Source organism: Pseudonaja textilis, chromosome 5 (genome assembly GCF_049901715.1).
Source record: "Pseudonaja textilis isolate UNSWEBS1 chromosome 5, rPseTex1.2, whole genome shotgun sequence".
NCBI classification, from domain to species: domain Eukaryota; kingdom Metazoa; phylum Chordata; class Lepidosauria; order Squamata; family Elapidae; genus Pseudonaja; species Pseudonaja textilis.
The window spans coordinates 69,909,624-69,928,399 of NC_141994.1; the positions used below are offsets into that span (position 1 = coordinate 69,909,624).

The following is an 18,776-nucleotide window of genomic DNA, read 5'->3' on the forward strand; positions in this document are numbered from 1 at the left end:
TCCAAGCTTGGCAACTTCAAGACTTGTCAACTTCAGTTCCCAGAATTCCTCTCTTCTGTCAGGTTAGCTCAGGAATTCTGGGAGTTGAAGTCCATAAGTCTTGAAGCTGCCAAGGTTGGAGACCCCCCTCTGTTCTGAAGGATTGTTCCTTGTTCAAAATCTTTTGCGTGAATCCAGCAGCCCGTGGCAGCCTACCAAAACTCTCACTGCAAGTTCACGAACGAGGATGGTGATACAACCGTGGTGGCTAACCTTTTTGGTTTCCCGTGCCGATAATTGCACGCGCACATGCCTGCTTGTCTTTGCGTGCCGTCACCCAGAAGGCCCTCCCATGCCTCCTGTGCATACCCGTGAGATACTGCTGTGCGATTCTGCACATGCGTGCGCAAACCCCCTTCACAAGCCGCGTGCTTCTGCCGATGCACAAGTGTCTCCTGCGCACCAGATACCCAACAATCAGCTGTTGGGTGGGCAGCGCTCACGCATGCGCTGTAGACCTTTTCTGGGCGAGTGCTCACGTGCGCCATAAGTTCGCCACCACAATTATACAATCTCATCAAGCAAAGGGCATTGATCAGTCAGTAAATGCGATAACCCGTTGCAAAGAAGGGTGCTGAAATCCTACTGGGAACTGAAGCTAATAGACCAGCTTTTTCTAGATAATTAATCATAAATGTTTCCATTTAGATTCTAAATTACAATAGTAAACTTGTGACTTAATAACAACAGCATACCCAGGACCGGTAAGATTCATTCAATCAAATAAAAAGTAACTGCAGATTCCTTAGAAACATGGTAGACCAAAATCCTTGATCCATTAAGGATAAGATCTTTCACAACAAATTAAATAAAGCAATTTATTGAAGCTCAAATTGGAGATAAAATAGATTCGTTGTTGACCTTTTATTCATTTATAGAACAAATTTAGCTCTAATTGCATTAGAATGGAATCCAATAAATTTTTTCTAATGTGGCATTTACACAAGTATTGGTGTACTTGTTTACTACAAAGGCAATAGAGATTCTGTGATTCTAATCTAATTTTTCCATTTGGTTTTATAGTGAAGTCAAAGCACTGTCCAGAGACTGGTGTTTGAAATTTAAAACTTTCTCACAGACCTTTTCAAACTTGCTTTAGATATATAGAAGAGCCAGACTCGACAATGTGATCCATCTGACTGGAATGTACATTTAAATTAGTTGAAAAGTTTCCTTTAAAATGTGTATATAGTTGTATGTAGAAGATTTTTCCAAGGAGGGAGAAAACAGGATTCTTAAGTAGTTATAGAGAATCAATTATTTACATGGATCCGCTTGTGAATAAAACAAGGCATCTCAAAAATATTTATTTTTACTGAATTTTACACATCAAGTTATACAATCCGCCATATCTTGGCAGAGTCATTGGAAAGGAGGAAGAGTGTGTTTTCCAAACATTACACACAAAACTTCTATAGAAACCTATGCAAATACTCATATTAAAGATAATTAGCAACTAATTTCACTGTCTGAATATTGATTCAAATTAACTGAATAAATAAACAGACATTTATTGCCCCGAGAGTTTATGCTTGCTCAAAGCAAATGTAGGCTCAGAAATATTGGTTATCCAATACAGTCGACTTTACAATCACAATTGAGCCCAACATTTCCTTTGCTAAGTGAGTTGTTAAGTGAGTTTTGCCCCATTGTGTGACCTTCCACTGCCACTGTTGCTAAGTGAATCACTGCAGCCACACTGCACTTGTTAAGTGAATCTGGCTTTCCCTTTGCCTTGTCAGAAGGTCGCAAAAAGGGATCACATAACCCTGGGACACTGCAAACCGTCATAACTATGAGCCCGTTCCCATACATCTGTGTATTGATCATGTGACCATGGGGATGCTGCAGTGGTCGTAAGTGTGAAGAATGGCCCTAAGTCACTTTTTCAGTGCCACTGTAATTTCAAACAGTCACTAAATGAATGGATGTAAGTTGAGGACTATCTGTAAATAGGTTTCTTTTTATAAGGAAGGGCCAGGCTTTTCGGACACACAGTTGCGTACTCACTTTTGAACATATGTCGGGACAGTAAAATCAGTGGGGGCTAACCTTTTGGGACTCCTGTGCCAAAAATTGTGCGCCTGCTTGCATGCTCACACCAGCACTCAGAAGGCAATGCCATGCCCCCTACGCATGCACACTTAATCCCCACCCACCACCGTCCTCTTACCTGCACTGCGCCTCACAGCTAATTTTCGGCTGGTTTGAGGCCTTTTTCTGCCTCCCAAAGGCTTCTGCAGGCTTCGCAGGCCGAAAACTAACCCTGTTTCGTCACTTCCGGTATTTTCGGAAAAACAGGAAGTGACAAAACGGGGCTAGTTTTCGGCCTGCAAAGCCTGCAGAAGTCTGCAGAAGCCTTCTTCAAGCCTTTGAGAGTCCGAAAAAGCCCTCAAACCGGCTGAAAATCAGCTGAGAGGCACATGCATGCGCAGTGAGGTAAGTCTGCCTACAGCTCGTGTGCCGGTACAAATGGCTCTATGTGCCACCTGTGGCATGCGTGCCATAGGTTCGCCCTCACGGGTATAGATACTGGACAATACACAAAAGAGAGAAGATATAATTCGAGTGTCAATGGGATTAATGAGACCCGAAAAAAATGGAGAGGAAAAGGAACCTACAGACTTGCCAGGGTTGAATTTTTAAAGCGATTGCTACCTGTTTTTCAGTGCAAAGATTTTTCAGGGTGCTTACAAGAAAACTTCCAAACCACAAAGGCTCCATAAACATGTCCCCTTGAGTCGTTGCCAAAGCAGAAAGACTATAAATCAAATCAAATAGTGATAACAGTAAACAATAAAGCAATAGACCCATAGCAGACAACAGACACAATCGGTGCCAAAAATGTCTTGGGCGTACCGTCTAATTAAACTTGGCGACTTTAAGACGCGTGAACTTTAACTCCCATAATTCCCTCAGCCAGCCGGGGAATTCTGGGAGTTGAAGTCCACGTGCCTTAAAAGCCCCAAGATTGGGTAACTGGGCTTTGATTTTAATGCTTCTTCCAAAAACCGGCCAGGACACCCAACAGATTTTATCCCGACGATCACCGAGAATCAAAAACTGACTCAAAGGCACACACACACACACAGGATTAAAATAAATATATAATAAGAAATCTCCATCTTCTGCTTTTAGTCCAAATAGAAAAGCCCCAAATCCTGAGGGAAAAATGTCACCGTTTTATCCACATGGAAAGCTCTGCAACTCAGAATTGATGAACCTTAATAGAAATTGTCTAGGGAGGTACAAAAAAACATTTATCTTGTTCTACTGATTTGATGCAAACAATTTCAACTTCCTTTCTTCTGGGGGCTCACATAAATCCTTCAACCTGTTTCTCTTCTGTATTATTTAGAGAGGAAAAACATACAATTTTATGTATTTCCCCCCTCCTTTTTTCTCTCCCTCCTCAAACGATGTTCCCACCCACAAAAAAAACAACCCCAGGGGAGCTTTTATTTATTTATATTTATATTTATATTTATATATGCTTACGATACAGAAAAATTTATAGGTAGTCCTCAATTTATGACCACAACGGAGTCCAACATTTCTGTTGCTAAGCGAGACCATTGTTAAGTGGGCTGTGCCCCCCTTTTACGACCTTCCTGGCCATGGTCGTCAAAACAAATCGCTGTAGTTATTAAGTGAATCATGCGGTCATTGAGTGAATCTGGCTTCCCCCATTGACTTGGCTTGTGGGAAGCCAGCGGGGTAGGTCACAAATGGGGATCCCATGACCCCGGGGGCACTGCAACTGTCGTAAATACATGCCAGTGGCCAAGCGTGTGAATTTTGATCACGTGACCCTGGTCATCACGTTTGAAAAGTCGCACACCAGCCGCTTTTCTCCCTCTGCGGTTGCAACTTTGAACGGTCACTAAACTGATGGTTGTAAGTCGAGGACTACCTATAAAAGCTATAAGCGTATTTAGGCGAGTCACCTATCAAGAGCGGCCCCCAACCTTTTGGGTGCAAGGGAGAAATTTTGTGGGGAAAATTTTTTCCATGGACCGGAGGGGACGTGGTTTTGCAGGCTGCCTAAATCCCACAGATGGGGCTTTGCTCTGTTTGTGTGGACCGGTTTCTCTCATGCCCTGACCCGATGCCACCGGTCCACGGACTGGGGGTAGGGGACCCCTGAGCTATCAGGTCATTGGTGGGATTCAATTTTTTTTTACTACCGGTTCTGTGAGCGTGGCTTGGTGGATGTGGCGGGGGAAGGATACTGTAAAATCTCCAGTCAGAGGCGGGATTTGCCGGTTCTCTGAACTACTCAAAATTTCCGCTACCGGTTCTCCGGAACTGGTCAGAACCTGCTGAATACCCACCTCTGGGTCAGGTGCTAAACTTTAATCTAAAACTCTGATCTGACACTAGGTTTCCCTATACTTTAATTGCTTCTTCTCATATGATAGCAGTCTTCTAATATTTGAGAAGAGGGGTGTGTGTGTCAATCTATTCTCCAAAGCATCTGCAAGCAGGACAAGAAGCAATGGATGGAAACTAATCCAGGAGAGAAGCAACCTAGAACTAAGGAGGAATTTCCTGCGAGTGAGAACTATTAAACGGTGGAACAGATTGATTCCAGAAGTTGTGGGTGCTTCAACGCTGGAAGAAGAGATTGGACAGCCACTTGTCTGAAATAGGATAGAATAGAATAACTGAGTTGGAAGGAGCCCCCGCAAACTTCTGGAGGTAAGTCGTTCCTCTGATTAATTATTCTCCTTTTCAGGAAATTCTGCCTCAGTTCTCTAGATCAGGGGTCCCCAACCACCGGTCCGTGGACCAGTACTGGTCCGTGGAACATTTCCTACCGGGCCGCTGGTTTGCTGGGTGCCGCCATCTTGTTTGACGAGAAAGTGCTTCCGGGTGAGCTTTTCTGGTTGGAAAGCGGCGTTTGGGTCCTGAAGGAATCCTCGCGCCGTAGTTTCATCGAAGGGGGGGCTTCAAATGAAACTAAAGCGCAAGGATTCTTTCAGCACCCAAGGCAAGGTGAGCCGAGCGACCGTCCCAAAGTGAAGCCCATCGATAAAGGTACAAAGGAGGAGTTGAAGGTGGCGGGGAGAAGCGGGGGGGCGGCTGGCTGGCCGGTTGCTCGGTTCGCCTTGCCTTGTCATGCGTGCTGATGCCGGTACCGGGCCGCGGATCATTTTGTGATGCCGGTACCGGGCCGTGGCACAAAAAGGTTGGGGGCCACTGCTCTAGATTGCTTCTCTCCTTGATTAGTTTCCCTCTGTTGCTTCTTGTCCCGCTTTCAGATGTTTTGAAAGAATAGGATGACCCCCCCTCTTCTTTGTGGCAACCCCTGAGATATTGGAAGACTGCTAATCATGTCACCCCTTAATCCTTCTTTTCATCAAACTAGACGTACTCAGTTCCTGCCACTGTTCTTCATATCTTTCAGCCTCCAGTTCCCTAATCCCCTTTGTCGCTCTTCTCTGCACTCTTTCTAGAGTCTCAATATCTTTTTTCTTTTTTTTACATTGTGGGGAGACTCTGTAAATGATATAGGGTTTCCTGCTTCCGCAAGGGGCTGGACTAGAAGACCTCCAAGGTCCCTTCCAACTCTTGTTATTCAGGTAACCTGGTGGCCTCCACGAGTTCCCAGAAATTCCAATCAATTGATCATCGTGCCTCTACTGGAAAACTTCTCTTCTCCAACCCTCATGTCCAATCAGACAATTTTTCATTTTTGAAAGATTTTTTTTTTAAATTCTTCTTCTTTTACTCAAACCTTGGAATGGTCTTCCAGGTTGCTTCTCGCCTGCATACATTCGGTGTGGAATAAGAAGTTTGCAAGACTCCTAAATAGCAAAGATAGTTGTCCGGCAATCCATACCTCAACCAAGCTCTCATTAAGCCTCCCCCCCCCCCCAAAACAACAACTTCCTACTGGAACAGCCTGATGATCTCATTTGGGCAGGCGACGATTATCTGGCAAGCATAACAACCTGATAAGATTTGAAACACCAGGGCAGGGTTGCAGATGCTTTGAAAGACGACGGTATCGGTCTATGGGGGACCCCCCCCCCCCAAGATTGCACTTCTATACAGGGGTGGGCTTCAAAAAGTTTAGCAACAGGTTCTCTGCCCGGTTGCTGGGTGGGCGTGGCCGTGGTGGGTGTGGCCTAGTCGGCCTCCTGCACCATGGCGGGATGGGGGGGCTGTTTTTGTCCTCCCTGGGCTCTGGAGGCTTTCCACGAGCCTCCGAAAGGCCCATTTCTTCCCTTCCCGGGTTCCGGAGGCTCTCTGGAGGGCAGAAATAGGCCCGTTTCCAGCCTTCTGGAGCCTCTGTGAGGCCTGTATTTTTGCCCTCCCCAAGCCTTCATGTGGGCCCCGCTTTCCTTGAGCCTCTGGGATGCCGTTTCCCCAAAACGGACCGTATGGAGACTCCTGGGAGGGGAGGGGAGGTGTGGGCAGGGCCAGCCAGTCATTGCAACTACCAGTTTGATGAACCAGCTGTAAAATGAACCCGAACCGGTGTCAGCCCACCCCATCTTCTATACACACAGTCCTCCACTTACGACAGTTCGCTTGGTGACTGTTCAAAGTTACAACGTCACGGGAAAAAAAAGTCAACTGTGATGGTTTTTCACACTTACGACCGTTCCCGTGGTCACATGATTGAAATTTGGACGCATGGCCACTGGCTCATATTTATGATGGGTTGCAATGTCCCCAGGGGTCACGTGATCTCCTCTGGGGGCCTTCGGATGAGCAAAGTTAACGAGGAAGCCAGATTCACTTAACGATCGGGTTACCAACTTTGCAACGGCCACGATTCACTCCACCGCCGTGGCAAGAAACATCGTAAAATGGGGCCAAAGCTCACTTCACAAATGTCTCGCTGAGCGACAGAAATTTTGGGGCTCAGTGGTGGTCACAAACCGAGGACTGCCTGAACTCATTTGTTTTATTTATTTTACAACATTTCAATCCGACGGACTCAAAGCAGTTTACAGGAGATTTGCATTTGCTTTCCTGCAGGAGCGTGGAAAGCAGTCTACAATTCCACTCATCGTGGCAAAGGTGTCACAGATGTCTATCAACATGGGGACATTTGTGGGGTCCCGATGGAGGCATGTCATATTACTTAGTGGGTTAAATAGCAGATCCCCTCTCCATCCCCCCTCCCCCAGGTTCTTAGCTATTTCCTGTTTCTTGTTTTATTGTTTAATCTTACTGTTTAAGGTCGATTCAGCCTCCCATCTTTCAGAGGTGGGTAAAACAAGGACCCGGATTGTTGGCGGCAATAGGCTGACTCTGTAAACCGCTTAGAGAAGGCTGTAAAGCATTGTGAATGTGAAGCAGTACATAAGTCTAAGGGCTATTGTTATCTTTTATAATATTGTTGAAAAAGATCACCAGCTGAGCCCGAGGGAGGGGTCAAACAGATCATAAGTCTGGAGTCCCTTTGTGCCCACAAGAAATTTAAGTCCAGCTCTCCTTGAATTTGTTGCCAATTTGCCTTCAATGTTAGTAGTTCGGATCTTGTATGCAGCTTTATGTATAATAATCCTATATATTCATTTGAACTGCCTGGACTCCTGGTTTCCAGAGTTTGACAATTTTTTGATTGGATTGTGAGCCATCCAGAGTCAGGTGACGCTGAGGTGGACGGTGAATAAATTTAATAAACAAATAATTTTTTTAAAAAAATCCAATGCACATTTCTACTGTGGCATCATTATTATTCACTGTTATCTTTCTTTTTAGAAGCCAGTACTAGCTAAACAAAGAGCTTCTAAAATGCCAGAGATAAATATAACATTAACACGTACATGTGTACACCATTCAATCCAAGCCATTGTATCAAACGACACTATTAAACAATATCTCATTTTCGGAGATCCACTCTGATGAAATAATAGCTGTCTATTTTTGTTCAATGTCACACTGTTCAATTGTACAGTCAAGTTCATGTGCCATTTTTAAGCAAAAGGCAGTTAGCGGTCTGAATTCCAAAATGTTATTCATTAAGCTTTTAAAGTTTTGTTTGGTGTCCTTGAACGCAAACACAGGAAGACAAACAAAATGTCTTAATCTTGTCTGTACAATCGTGAAGCGGGGATTATGCCCTTGGGTAGTTTAAAGGCTTTAAGGTAATGGTAAAGGTTCCCCTGGCACATGTGTGCTAATCATTTCTGGCTCTAGAGGGCGGTGCTCATCTCTGTTTCAAAGCCAAAGAGCCAGTGCTGTCCAACGACGTCTCCGTGGCCAGCAAGACTAAACGCCGAGGGCGTACAGAACGTTGTTACCTTCCCACCAAAGTGCTCCCTATTTTTCTACTTGCATTTTTTTGAACTGCCAGGTTGGCAGAAGCTGGGACAAGTAACGGGAGCTCACTCTGTTACACGGTGCTAGGGATTTGAACCACCAAACTGTGAAGCAGTACATAAATCTAAGTTGCTATTGCTATTCCTTCCTTCCTTCCTTCCTTCCTTCCTTCCTTCCTTCCTTCCTTCCTTCCTTCCTTCCTTCCTTCCTTCCTTCCTTCCTTCCTTCCTTCCTTCCTTCCTGACAAGCTCAGCATCTTAGCCACTGAGCCACCGCATCCTGGTTTAAAGGCTTTATATAATTCCAAATTATTTTTTAAAAATGTGCTAATTATCACAGCCACCAATGTCAAGGAAATAAATTCATTAGGAAAAATGACACAGTCTACTACATGGATTTTGCCACAAGCGGGAGCTGTCGGAGGAAACCATACCCACCAAGAGTTGATCAAATGGGTTATTTCATACTTACATTTTGTCCTGACCACCCACTCGCAGCGTCAGCCGGGGTATCACAGGAGATGGGGCAGGTATAACAGGCTCGATTTTGATCTGCTAAAGGTAAGAAATTCCAGGGTTAAAATGGGGTATCGGCTATCGAGAAAAGTTCATGTGTTGTATTGGATTAGGCAGAGCCGCAGTGGTGCAGTGGTTAGAGTGCAGCACTGCAGGCTCCTTCTGCTGACTGCCGGCTGCCTGCAATTTGGCAGTTCGAATCTCACCAGCTCAAGGTCAACTCAGCGTTCCATCCTTCCAAGGTGGGTAAAATGAAGACCCAGATTGTTGGGGGCAATAGGCTGACTCTGTAAACCGCTTAGAGAGGGCTGTAAAAGCACTGTGAAGCAGTATATAAATCTAAGTTGCTATTGCTATTGCTATTGCTATTGCTATTGCTATTTCTATTTCTATTCCTTCCTTCCTTCCTTCCTTCCTTCCTTCCTTCCTTCCTTCCTTCCTTCCTTCCTTCCTTCCGCCCTCCCTCCCTCCCTCCCTTCCTTCCTTCCCTTTCCAGTGGTTACAATGCAGTATTGCAGGTTAATTCACTGCTCACTGCCAGCAGTTCGATCCGAGGTGGGTAAAATGAGGATCCAGATTGTTGGGGGCAAGAGGCAACCGCTTAAAGAGGACTGTAAAGCACTATAAAGCAGTATATAAGTGTAAGTGTTATTACTATTGCTATTGCCTTCCCTTCCTTCTTACTCCCTCCCTCCCTCCCTCCTTGAATGCAATATTACAGGCAGACTCTGCCCATTGCCAGGAGTTCAATCCTGACTGGCTCAAGGTTGACTCAGACCTCTGAGGCAGTATATAAGTCTAAGTGCTAGTGCTATTGCCTTTCCTTCCTTCCTTCCACCCTCCCTCCCTTCCTCCTTCCCTGAATGCAGTATTACAGGCTGACTCTGCCCATTGCCAGGAGTTTGATCCTGACCGGCTCAAGGTGGACTAGTGCTAGTACTATTGTCTGTCCTTCCTTCCTTCCTTCCTTCCTTCCTTCCTTCCTTCCTTCCTTCCTTCCTTCCTTCCTTCCTTCCTTCCTTCCTTCCTTCCTTGCTTCTTTCCTCCCTCCCTCCCTCCCTCCTGACTGGCTCAAGTGGACTCAGCCTTCCATCCTTCCGAGGTGGATAAAATGGGGACCCGGATTGTTGGGGGTCAGAGGCTGATTCTGAAAACCACTTAAAGAGGGCTGTAAAGTATTGTGAAGCCTCAGTGCTAGTGCTAGCAGGGGGTCTCCAGAGTTGGCAACTTTTAAGACTTGTGGACTTCCAATTCCCAGACTCGGCAAAGGTGAGGCGGGGGAAAACCTGTACAGGTAGCCCTTGCCTTACAACAGTTCACTTCTTATGTGACATTATCTCCATCAGGGAAGGAACAGCTGCGTGAACGCACAGGTAGTCCTCGACGTACGACCCCAATTGAGCCCAACATTTCTGTCCCTAAGCGAGAGACAGCTTTGTTCGGTGAGCTTTGTCCCGTTTTATGGCCTTTCTCGCCACAAGGGTTAAGCGAACCGCTGCAGTGGTTCAGTTAGTAACGTGGCTGTTAAAACTGAATCTGGCCTCCCTGTCGACTTTGCTTGTCAGGGGGTCCCAAAAGGGGATCACATGACTCCGGGGACACTGCGACTGTCATAAATACAGGCCTGGTTGCCAAGCAGCCAAATTTTGATCACGTGACCACGGGGGACGACACAACAGTCATAAGTGTGAAAAATGGACAAAAATCACCTTTTTTTCCCATGCTGTTGTAACTCTGAACGGTAACTAAACAAGTGGATGTAAGTCGAAGACTATTTATATATTAAAGAAAATATAAATGTGGGTATGCATGAAGAAAACCAAAAGCAATTTGTATACATGTATATGCCTGAAGTAGGCTGAGTTGTTTCTCTGTGTCATATAAAATACGTGGATATATGCATAATTATGTATTTATGTATTTTGTCATGGTTATGTAGTATATATTGAAGGTGGTAACACTTTGAGAGCTGCATGCAATGAAATTTCATTTTAACCTATGCTAATTAGTGTACATTCAAAGTGACAATAAAGTTATTCTATTCTATATTTCTATTCTATTCTGTATTTCTATTCTATTCTGTATTTTTATTCTGTTCTGTGTTTCTATTCTATTTCTATTCTGTATTTCTATTCTGTATTTCTATTCTGTTCTGTATTTCTATTCTATTCTATTCTATTCTATTCTATTCTATTCTATTCTATTCTATTCTATTCTATTCTATTCTGTATTTCTATTCTGTTCTGTATTTCTATTCTATTCTATTCTATTCTATTCTATTCTGTATTTCTATTCTGTTCTGTAATTCTATTCTATTCTATTCTATTCTATTCTATTCTATTCTATTCTATTCTATTCTAATTCTATTCTATTCTATTCTGTATTTCTGTTCTATTCTATTTTGTTCTGTTCTGTTCCATTCTGTTCCTTTCCATTCCTTTAAATTGACATTTATTTATTTTTAATGTCAAAGGACAATAAACTTTCTACAATTAAAATTTAAAGAACTGCAATGCTGGGCATTTGGACTGGAAGAAGAATATTTATAGTGAATTACTGAACTTTCCAGTCACTGATGTGGCAATGTCCAAGCAATGTAAAGACTCCTTTGTAGCTAACTAAGAATACATTGTCCCTGGATTTGTCCAGTTTTATGTATAAGCAATACTTTTTTCACCTGAACTAATACTAGTAGTCCTATAAGCCCCTTATTGCAGTGTGCTGCAGGATTTTTTTTCCTTTTTTTTTTGGCACTAATCTTCAAGGATTTAGCTTCTTTGCCACATACCTCAGGGCACCAACTGATAAAGCCTTAACTCTCCGTTTTTCCAGGACACCAACAGAGCAGCCTTGCAAAAAATGAAAATCACTCAAGAGATTTAAAAAGGGGAGGGGGGAGAAAATTTATTGTCGAAATCCTGACTTCCAGCAAAGAGATGGAACGACTTTTTCCATCTTTTTTAAAAAAAAAAAAGAAAGAAAAAAAGAAAAAGGAAAGAAAAGAAAAGAAAAGAAAGAGAAAGCTTATCTGTGGAGATCAATTTTAAATTTTAATTTTGTGGTAGGGACTCTTTCATGCCAGCCTGGCTTTAAAATTTTATCTTTTGACAGGGACTTTTTACCAAAGCTAACAGGAAGCTTTGTCAATGTAATCTGCCCAAGCTTATATTGCTTTCCTATAATACAATATATTTTAGGAGTATAAAGGGTAGATTTCTTTTTAATCACTTGTAATGGTGCATTATAGTCCTAATAGTGTACTGAGTTGTTCACAGTAGGAGACGAGAACTAGTTATAAAATGAGGGGAGAGCTGTGTTATTTGGCTATTATATTTTCTAAGTTCATTTTAATCATTCAGCACTTTAAGCTGCAGTTTGGAACAGAATCCTATCTTCTCTCAAAATCTGCTAATATATGAATGCTGCAATTATGACGACTCGCCTCCGCAGGTAAGGCAGGCAACGAGAGATATCTATTTATATACGATTTCTTACTACTTGGGAGATTTGCCCTATCAAATGTGATTATTATAAGGATTTATAGAGTGGTTTCTTATGCCAAAGTATCCGACCTAGGGGAAAAAAAAAATAAACAAATGAATAAATAGAAGGAGCAGTGAGAAGGAAATACCAGGCCAGATAGAAAGCGAGGGAGACAGATTTGAACACAGATACTGAAATCCCCTTCTGTCTCGTTCGATGAACTGGCTTTCCCCCCTCAATGCACCTCTATCAGATAGCCCGATACTCTTATAGTTGGAGCGAAATTTGTCATTCTTTCTCTCCCCCCCCACCCTCCCTATTCTCCTTTTTCCCTTGGTCTCTGCATAGTTTACTTTGAAAGAGACCATTTGAATCTTACTGGTGTTTTCTACGGAGAGTTCACATCAAACTCAAGAGGTTAACCAGTTTGCTGGAGGAGAAATGAGAAAATCCGAATGATGCTGGTTCGGGGATTCTGGGAGTTGAAGTCCACAGGTCATAAAAGCTGGCGTAGATGCCCACCTGCCCACCTCTGCCTTAAGCCAAGGGTGAAGATCCTGAGCCCCCTTCAATGGCATCTCCCACCTAACCTGACTCCAGATCAAATGCGATTTCCTTTGGAGGCCCCCAAGCCCCTGGCTCCATAGACTCTATTTATGACTGTCCCATTTTATTTTATTTCTTGCCTAACAGGATGACCTTGTAACTGCCGAGTACCATTGAGGCTACAAGGTCAACAAGGCAGGGGTGGGCTTCAAAAATGTTAGCAAAGGGTTCTCTGCCCGGTTGCTGGGTGGGCGTGGCCTAGTTGGCCTCATGCATCACGGCGGGGGGGGGGCTTTTTTGCCCTCCCCGGGCACCCGAGGCTTTCCTCGAGCCTCCGAGAGGGCAAAAACGGCCTTCCCGGGTTTCGGAGGCTCTCTGGAAGCCGGAAACAGGCCCGTTTCTGGCCTTCCTGAACTTCTGTACGTGCCCTGCACTTACCTACGTCCAAAACGGCCTGCGTGGGGACTCCTGGGAGGGGCGGGGCAGGGCCAGCCAGGAATGGGATTTGGGGGTTCTCTGAATTGTGCAGAATCTTAGCTAGAGGCTCCCTCGAACCCCTGCGAAACCCCAGCAGCCCAGCCCTGCACTAAGGCCACCACAAAAATATCCTGATTGGCAGAACAAGATCTCTTAACCGTAGCTCTTCCGTTAGAAGAACTTGTACATAGAACGTCTTCTCTAAAGTGGCAGCCGAAGAAATGCCCAGGTTAAGAGATTGGGCTTATAGACCAAAGAGACCCTGATTCAAATCCTCACTCGATCGCAGACCTACACTGGATAACTTGGGGCCAGTCGTTCTGTTTTAACAAAGTGTGCCTTTGTTGTTGTGACAATCCTTAGCCCTCAAAAAAATGGGTGGGACAGAAATGAAGTTAGTCATGAAGAAAGAACACATGTGGTGGCAACTAAATTGTGGTCCCTCTAAGTGCCTTTAAGATCAACTTATTTCCAAAGCACCCGAAGGGCAGACAAGGAATATTGGATGGAAACCGATCAAGGAGAGATTCAACCTAGAAATAAGGAGGAATTTTCTGACGGTGAGAACAATCAATCAATGGAACAGCTTTGCCTTCAGAAGTTGTGGGAGCTTCATCACTGGAGGCTTTCAAGAAGAGACTGGACTGCCCTCTGTCGGAAATGGTGTAAGCAGAGTCTCTTGCTTGGTCCAGGGGTTGTACTAGATAACCTACAAGGTCCCTTCCAACTCTGTTATTCTAATTCTAATTCTGTGTCATGCCCCTGTCGGAATCTGATTCTGAGGGGGAGGCCAAACAGCTGACAGGGCGTGGGAGTGTGGCTCCATTGGCTGTGGAAGAAATTGAGGAAGGGCACAGTCCAGCTGGGCAGAGCAGGGGAGTGTTAGAGCAAGGCAGAGGGATCAAGGCCCACCCCCTCTTCATCCTAGGACACGCAGGGAGGAGTGGAGAAGAGAGCAACATGAGTTGTGGGGCTTACGGGGAAGGAAAGGGCCCTGATTCCCTTCATTAGCTGCAGCTGGGAACACAGTATTTAAAAAGGGAGCTTGCACAGCAACTTGTTGGAAGCAAATCATGAGTTATCTTTCCAACTGTGTGTGTTTTGTTGGCCTTTGAAGTCTGCAGTTCTTTATCCTGCCCTGTCCAGTTAATTGCTGCAGCGTGATTTGTGTGGATTTTTATTTACAGTTTATGTGTACTTTGTTTTCAGACTAAATTTCTTTCACTTAAAGACTATTCTTGGGAAGAGTTTTTTTCTCCAGCCAAAGGTAACTGGACATTGGGGGCAAAGTTGGAGGTATTAAAGGGATTTTTCTTCTTATATGACTGTGTTGCCTTTGTGCCATGCTCCGGGTCACCACATTCTAATTCTAGTTCTAATTTTTTGTACTCTACCCTACCTTACCCCACTGTATTCTATTCAGGGAAAGAAAATGAAAAGTTTAGTTCTGACAACAGTGTAAAATTTGAATCCAATTTATGAAATGGAATGTGCACTCAAATTAAAGAAGCTAAACAGTGGCCCAAACATTATTTTGTACAGCATTATTGTTCCATCTTAACTTATTTGATATTATCTTTCTTTCCATTTATATAACAATTGACCTCCTGGACAAATTTAGATTGCAAATGTCTTGAGTGCTTGGGAAAAAGACGGTTCTTAATATACATAACTCCCTACTTTGTAATTATTGTCACGCATTACCCTGCAATTATGTAAGTGCGTTCAGCGTTGGTTTCCAGCGCTGAACGCACCTACATAATTACATAAACACTTTCCAGGTTTAAAAGGAGCTCTTGGGATGAAATGAAAGGAATATTACAGGTAGTCCTCGACATACAACTGTAATGGAACCTACCCACTATGATAATATGTCATGATGGTCACTAAACCAGTAAGTCATGTGACTGACGCAATTTTTTTCTTCTCTGGCAATGATTAAGTGAATGCCATTGTCGTTAAGCAAAGCAATGCACAAGGTTTTGCCAAAACCGTTGTAAAACAGGGACACGTGACTGCAGGACGACGCTAACGGCCATAAATGTGAATGTTTAGTCACATGATCACGGAGGGGCCCCGACTGTTGGAACTTTGACACAGATTGTAAGTCCTCTTTTTCAATCCAGTCCTAACTTTTTCGGTATTGGTCATAACTCAAGAACTATCTATAAAAGGTATTCTTTATAAAAGTATAAAAGCTGAGAAACCTACCCAGGTGATTCTTAATTTGAGGCCCCAATTGAGCCCAAAACTTACGTTGCCACGTGGTAAATTTGTTAAGGGGGTTTTGCCCCATTTTACGACTTTACTTGCCACGTGTGCTAAGTGAATCACTGCAGTTGTTGAGTAAGAAACACGGTTGTTAAGTGAATCTGGCCTTGACTTGGCTTGCCAGAAGGTCATAAAAGGGGATCACGTGACTCCAGAACACTACAATGGTCGTACGTATGAGGCAGCTGTCAAGCATCCGAATGCAAATCACGTGACCATGGGGAGGCTGCAACAGTCGTAAGTGTGAAAAATGGTCCCAAGCCACTTTTTTCCGAGCCGTTGTAACTTTGGTCACAAAATGAACTGTTGTAAGTCGAGAACTACTACCTGGATATGGTCCAATTGATCTGCAGTCTCCCCCTTTTAAACTCCCGATTTAAATTTCAGAATCTTGCACAGGCCCTCCATTTTTAGGCTAATTATATCATTAAACTCAAAAAAATAATAATTCAGCATATAATTTCGGGCCATGAGAAAGGTGAGCCCGATGATACTTTCTAACCAGTGGTGAGATTCAAAAATTTTTTACTACCAGTTTTGTGGGCGTGGCTTGGTGGGCGTGGCAGGAGAAGGATATTGCAAAATCCCCATTCCGTCCCCATCCCACTAACCTGCTTTCCAGCTCCGTTCTCCTGTGCAGGGCAACCAAAGGAGACCCAGCCAATCAGCTGGGACTCAGGAGGCGGAGAATAGATGGGGGCGGGGCCAGTCAGAGGCGGCATTTGCCGGTTCTCCGAACTACTCAAAATTTCCACTACCGGTTCTCCAGAACTAGTCAGAACTGGCGGAATACCCACCTCTGCTTTCAACGTATGGGAAACTTACTTTTTCATGCTTGTGTTTCTCTTTCTCCTTCTCCTTCTTCTCGCGTTCCTTCTTCTCTTTCTCTTTCTCCTTCTCCCTTTTCTCCTTCTCTTTGTCCTTCTCCCGCTCTTTCTTCTTCTTCTTCTCTTTTTTGTCCTTTTTCTTGTCTTTGGGTTTCTCCTTCTCCTCAAACAGCTTCTCGGGAAGGACCGCAGAGGGGGCCTGCAGCAACGAGGGGAGCTTCATGGCGGCTGGGGTGCAGTACAACGGGAGGGGCAGGTCTTTGGGAGGGAGGACCAGTGGGACTGACAAGCCTTTAGCCTTGTCCTTAGTTTTATCTTTTATCTTCTCCTTGTCTTTCTTCTCCCTGTCCTTTTTGCCTTTCTCTTTCTCCTTTTTCTTATCTTTGTGTTTCTCGCGTTCTTTTTTGGACCCGGGTTCTTTGATCTTGACTTTGGTGTCGTCCTCAAAGGACGACATTTTGAACTTGAAAGAATCCAGGTCGTCTTCTCCTCGGAGTAGGTCCTTCCATGGGAACTTGGCTTCTCGGCCTCCTTCCTTGTCTCGGTCCTTCTCCTTGTTCTTCTCCTTGTCTTTGTTCTTCTCTTTGCTCTTCTCCTTATCTTTCTGCTTTTCTTTCTTCTTCATTTTGGTCCTCAGCTCCTTCTTCAGCTTCTTCTTCACCTCCACTGAGGCCGCCTGTTTCGTCTTCTCCTCATAGATTTTGAGCAGAGGTTCCGGCGTGGGCGGAGAAGCCGATGGAGACGAGAAGTAGGGGAAGCTGGCCGGTAAATTCGCATGAGGGCCCAGGTTGGCTTTCCGAATCACCTCGTCGATCGAATCATCCATCGTCCAGGAAATGTCCGAACTTGAGGTTCCGCCAGAAGGAGGAAGTGGGGTGATTCCCGCTTTATTGAAGCTGCTGTTCGCCGAAAGGGAAGCTTTAGGGAGGGGAGGCTCAGAGACAGAAAGTCTTTTGGGGCTCGTGAAAACATCTCCTTCGGATTCAGACCCGGAGGAAAACTCAAACGGATCCGGATCGCGTTCGGCACACGCCCGGGCAATGACCGCATCAATCGAATCGTCGATTGTCTTGTCCGTCACCGTTAATTTCTTTGCCGGGTTCTCCCCCGTGGCTTTGGCAGGTTCCGCTGATATCGTTGGCACTTGCTTCACCTGGAGAGTCTCTTTCCCCATCTTTTCGCTCAATACCACTAAGGGGGGTTTCATCGGGATCTCCTGCTTAATGGTGATTTGAGGGACGACGTGGAGTGGAAGTTTTGGACTTTTCGGGCTTCGGGGGCTCTTGGCCCTGGCAGGAGATTTTTTCTCCTTGGTTCCAATTTTGGGCGAGCGAAGGGGGCTGCCCATAACCGCCGGAGATGGGGAAACCTTGGGCGTTTTGGTCTTCTGCACCGGAGAGACTGTTTTCGCCTTGGGTTTAGGAAGAAGTGCTTTGGATTCAGAGGGCTTGGGAACAGGCAGCTGGGGCTTTGCCACCGGAGCCAGGACAGGTGGCTCTGGGGAAGTCGGTACCTGATCACCACCCTCTTGAATGCAAACCGGGGAAAGCATTGGCGGCACCTTCTGGGCATTGATCAAACTAAGAGGCTCGCGGGGCTCTGGGGTGACGTCGAGCTGAGTTTCTCCTTTTGTGTTGGTTAGTTTGGGTCGCTTGGCCGCCGGCAGTTCCTCGGATTCGGGACTTTCTAAGGGCCTCTTGCTTAAGTAATTTTCGTCGTTCACCGCCTCGTCTTCTTCCATCTCTCCTTCTTCCTCCAAAGGAACCTGCATGGCTTCTGCGGAAGTTCCTCCATCTGTTAGGACCTGCTCCTCTTCCTCCTCTGGAGTAAGGAAAGAGAAAAGAGAAAAGTCACTTTCAGGCTAAAAAACTGATGGAGGTTCTCAGTTAATCAAGGTCACGGTTGTCCCAAAGGTGTTTTTTGTTTTTTTTTCCAAGAAGCAACTGGACTTTATGGCTGTTGTTATTTTTCTTTGAAGACGTTTCGCATCTCCTCCAAGAAGCTTCTTCTTTCAGAGTTGAAGAAGCTTCTTGGAAGAGAAGCAAAACGTCTTCAAATAAATTTTTACCGACAAAGAAATAAAGGGAGACTAGGATAGATCGATTACAAGCTCTCATCAGCTAGCCATGCCCTTCTGAGATTCAAACCTGGGCTACTTTCATATTAGGTAGATTGCAAGGATGGGCTGCTAAGCTAAGATTCTGTGCATTTTGGAGACCCCCCCCCCAAATCCCATTCCTGGCTGGCCCCGCCGCTCCCAGGAGTCCCCACATGGGCCCTTTTGGATGCAGGTAAGTGCAGGGCCTGCATGGAGGCTTGGGGAGGGCGAAAAACG

General features: G+C 44.8%; 1 protein-coding gene across 2 annotated transcripts in view; it reads right to left on the reverse strand.

The window, feature by feature from the left end:
* The window catches only part of TAF3 (TATA-box binding protein associated factor 3), a 166,632-nt gene that overhangs the window by 44,516 nt on the left and 103,340 nt on the right, over positions 1 to 18,776 (reverse strand). The window contains exons 3-4 of one of the 2 annotated variants that reach the window (XM_087935319.1): positions 16,440 to 18,262; positions 8,794 to 8,873 (exon numbers count right to left, since the gene is read on the reverse strand). In XM_087935319.1, the coding sequence (XP_087791445.1) occupies positions 8,794 to 8,873; positions 16,440 to 18,262 (1,903 nt within the window). Of the gene's footprint in view, positions 1 to 8,793; positions 8,877 to 16,439; positions 18,263 to 18,776 lie in introns of both variants that reach the window. The other variant, XM_087935318.1, reaches the window with a different exon arrangement.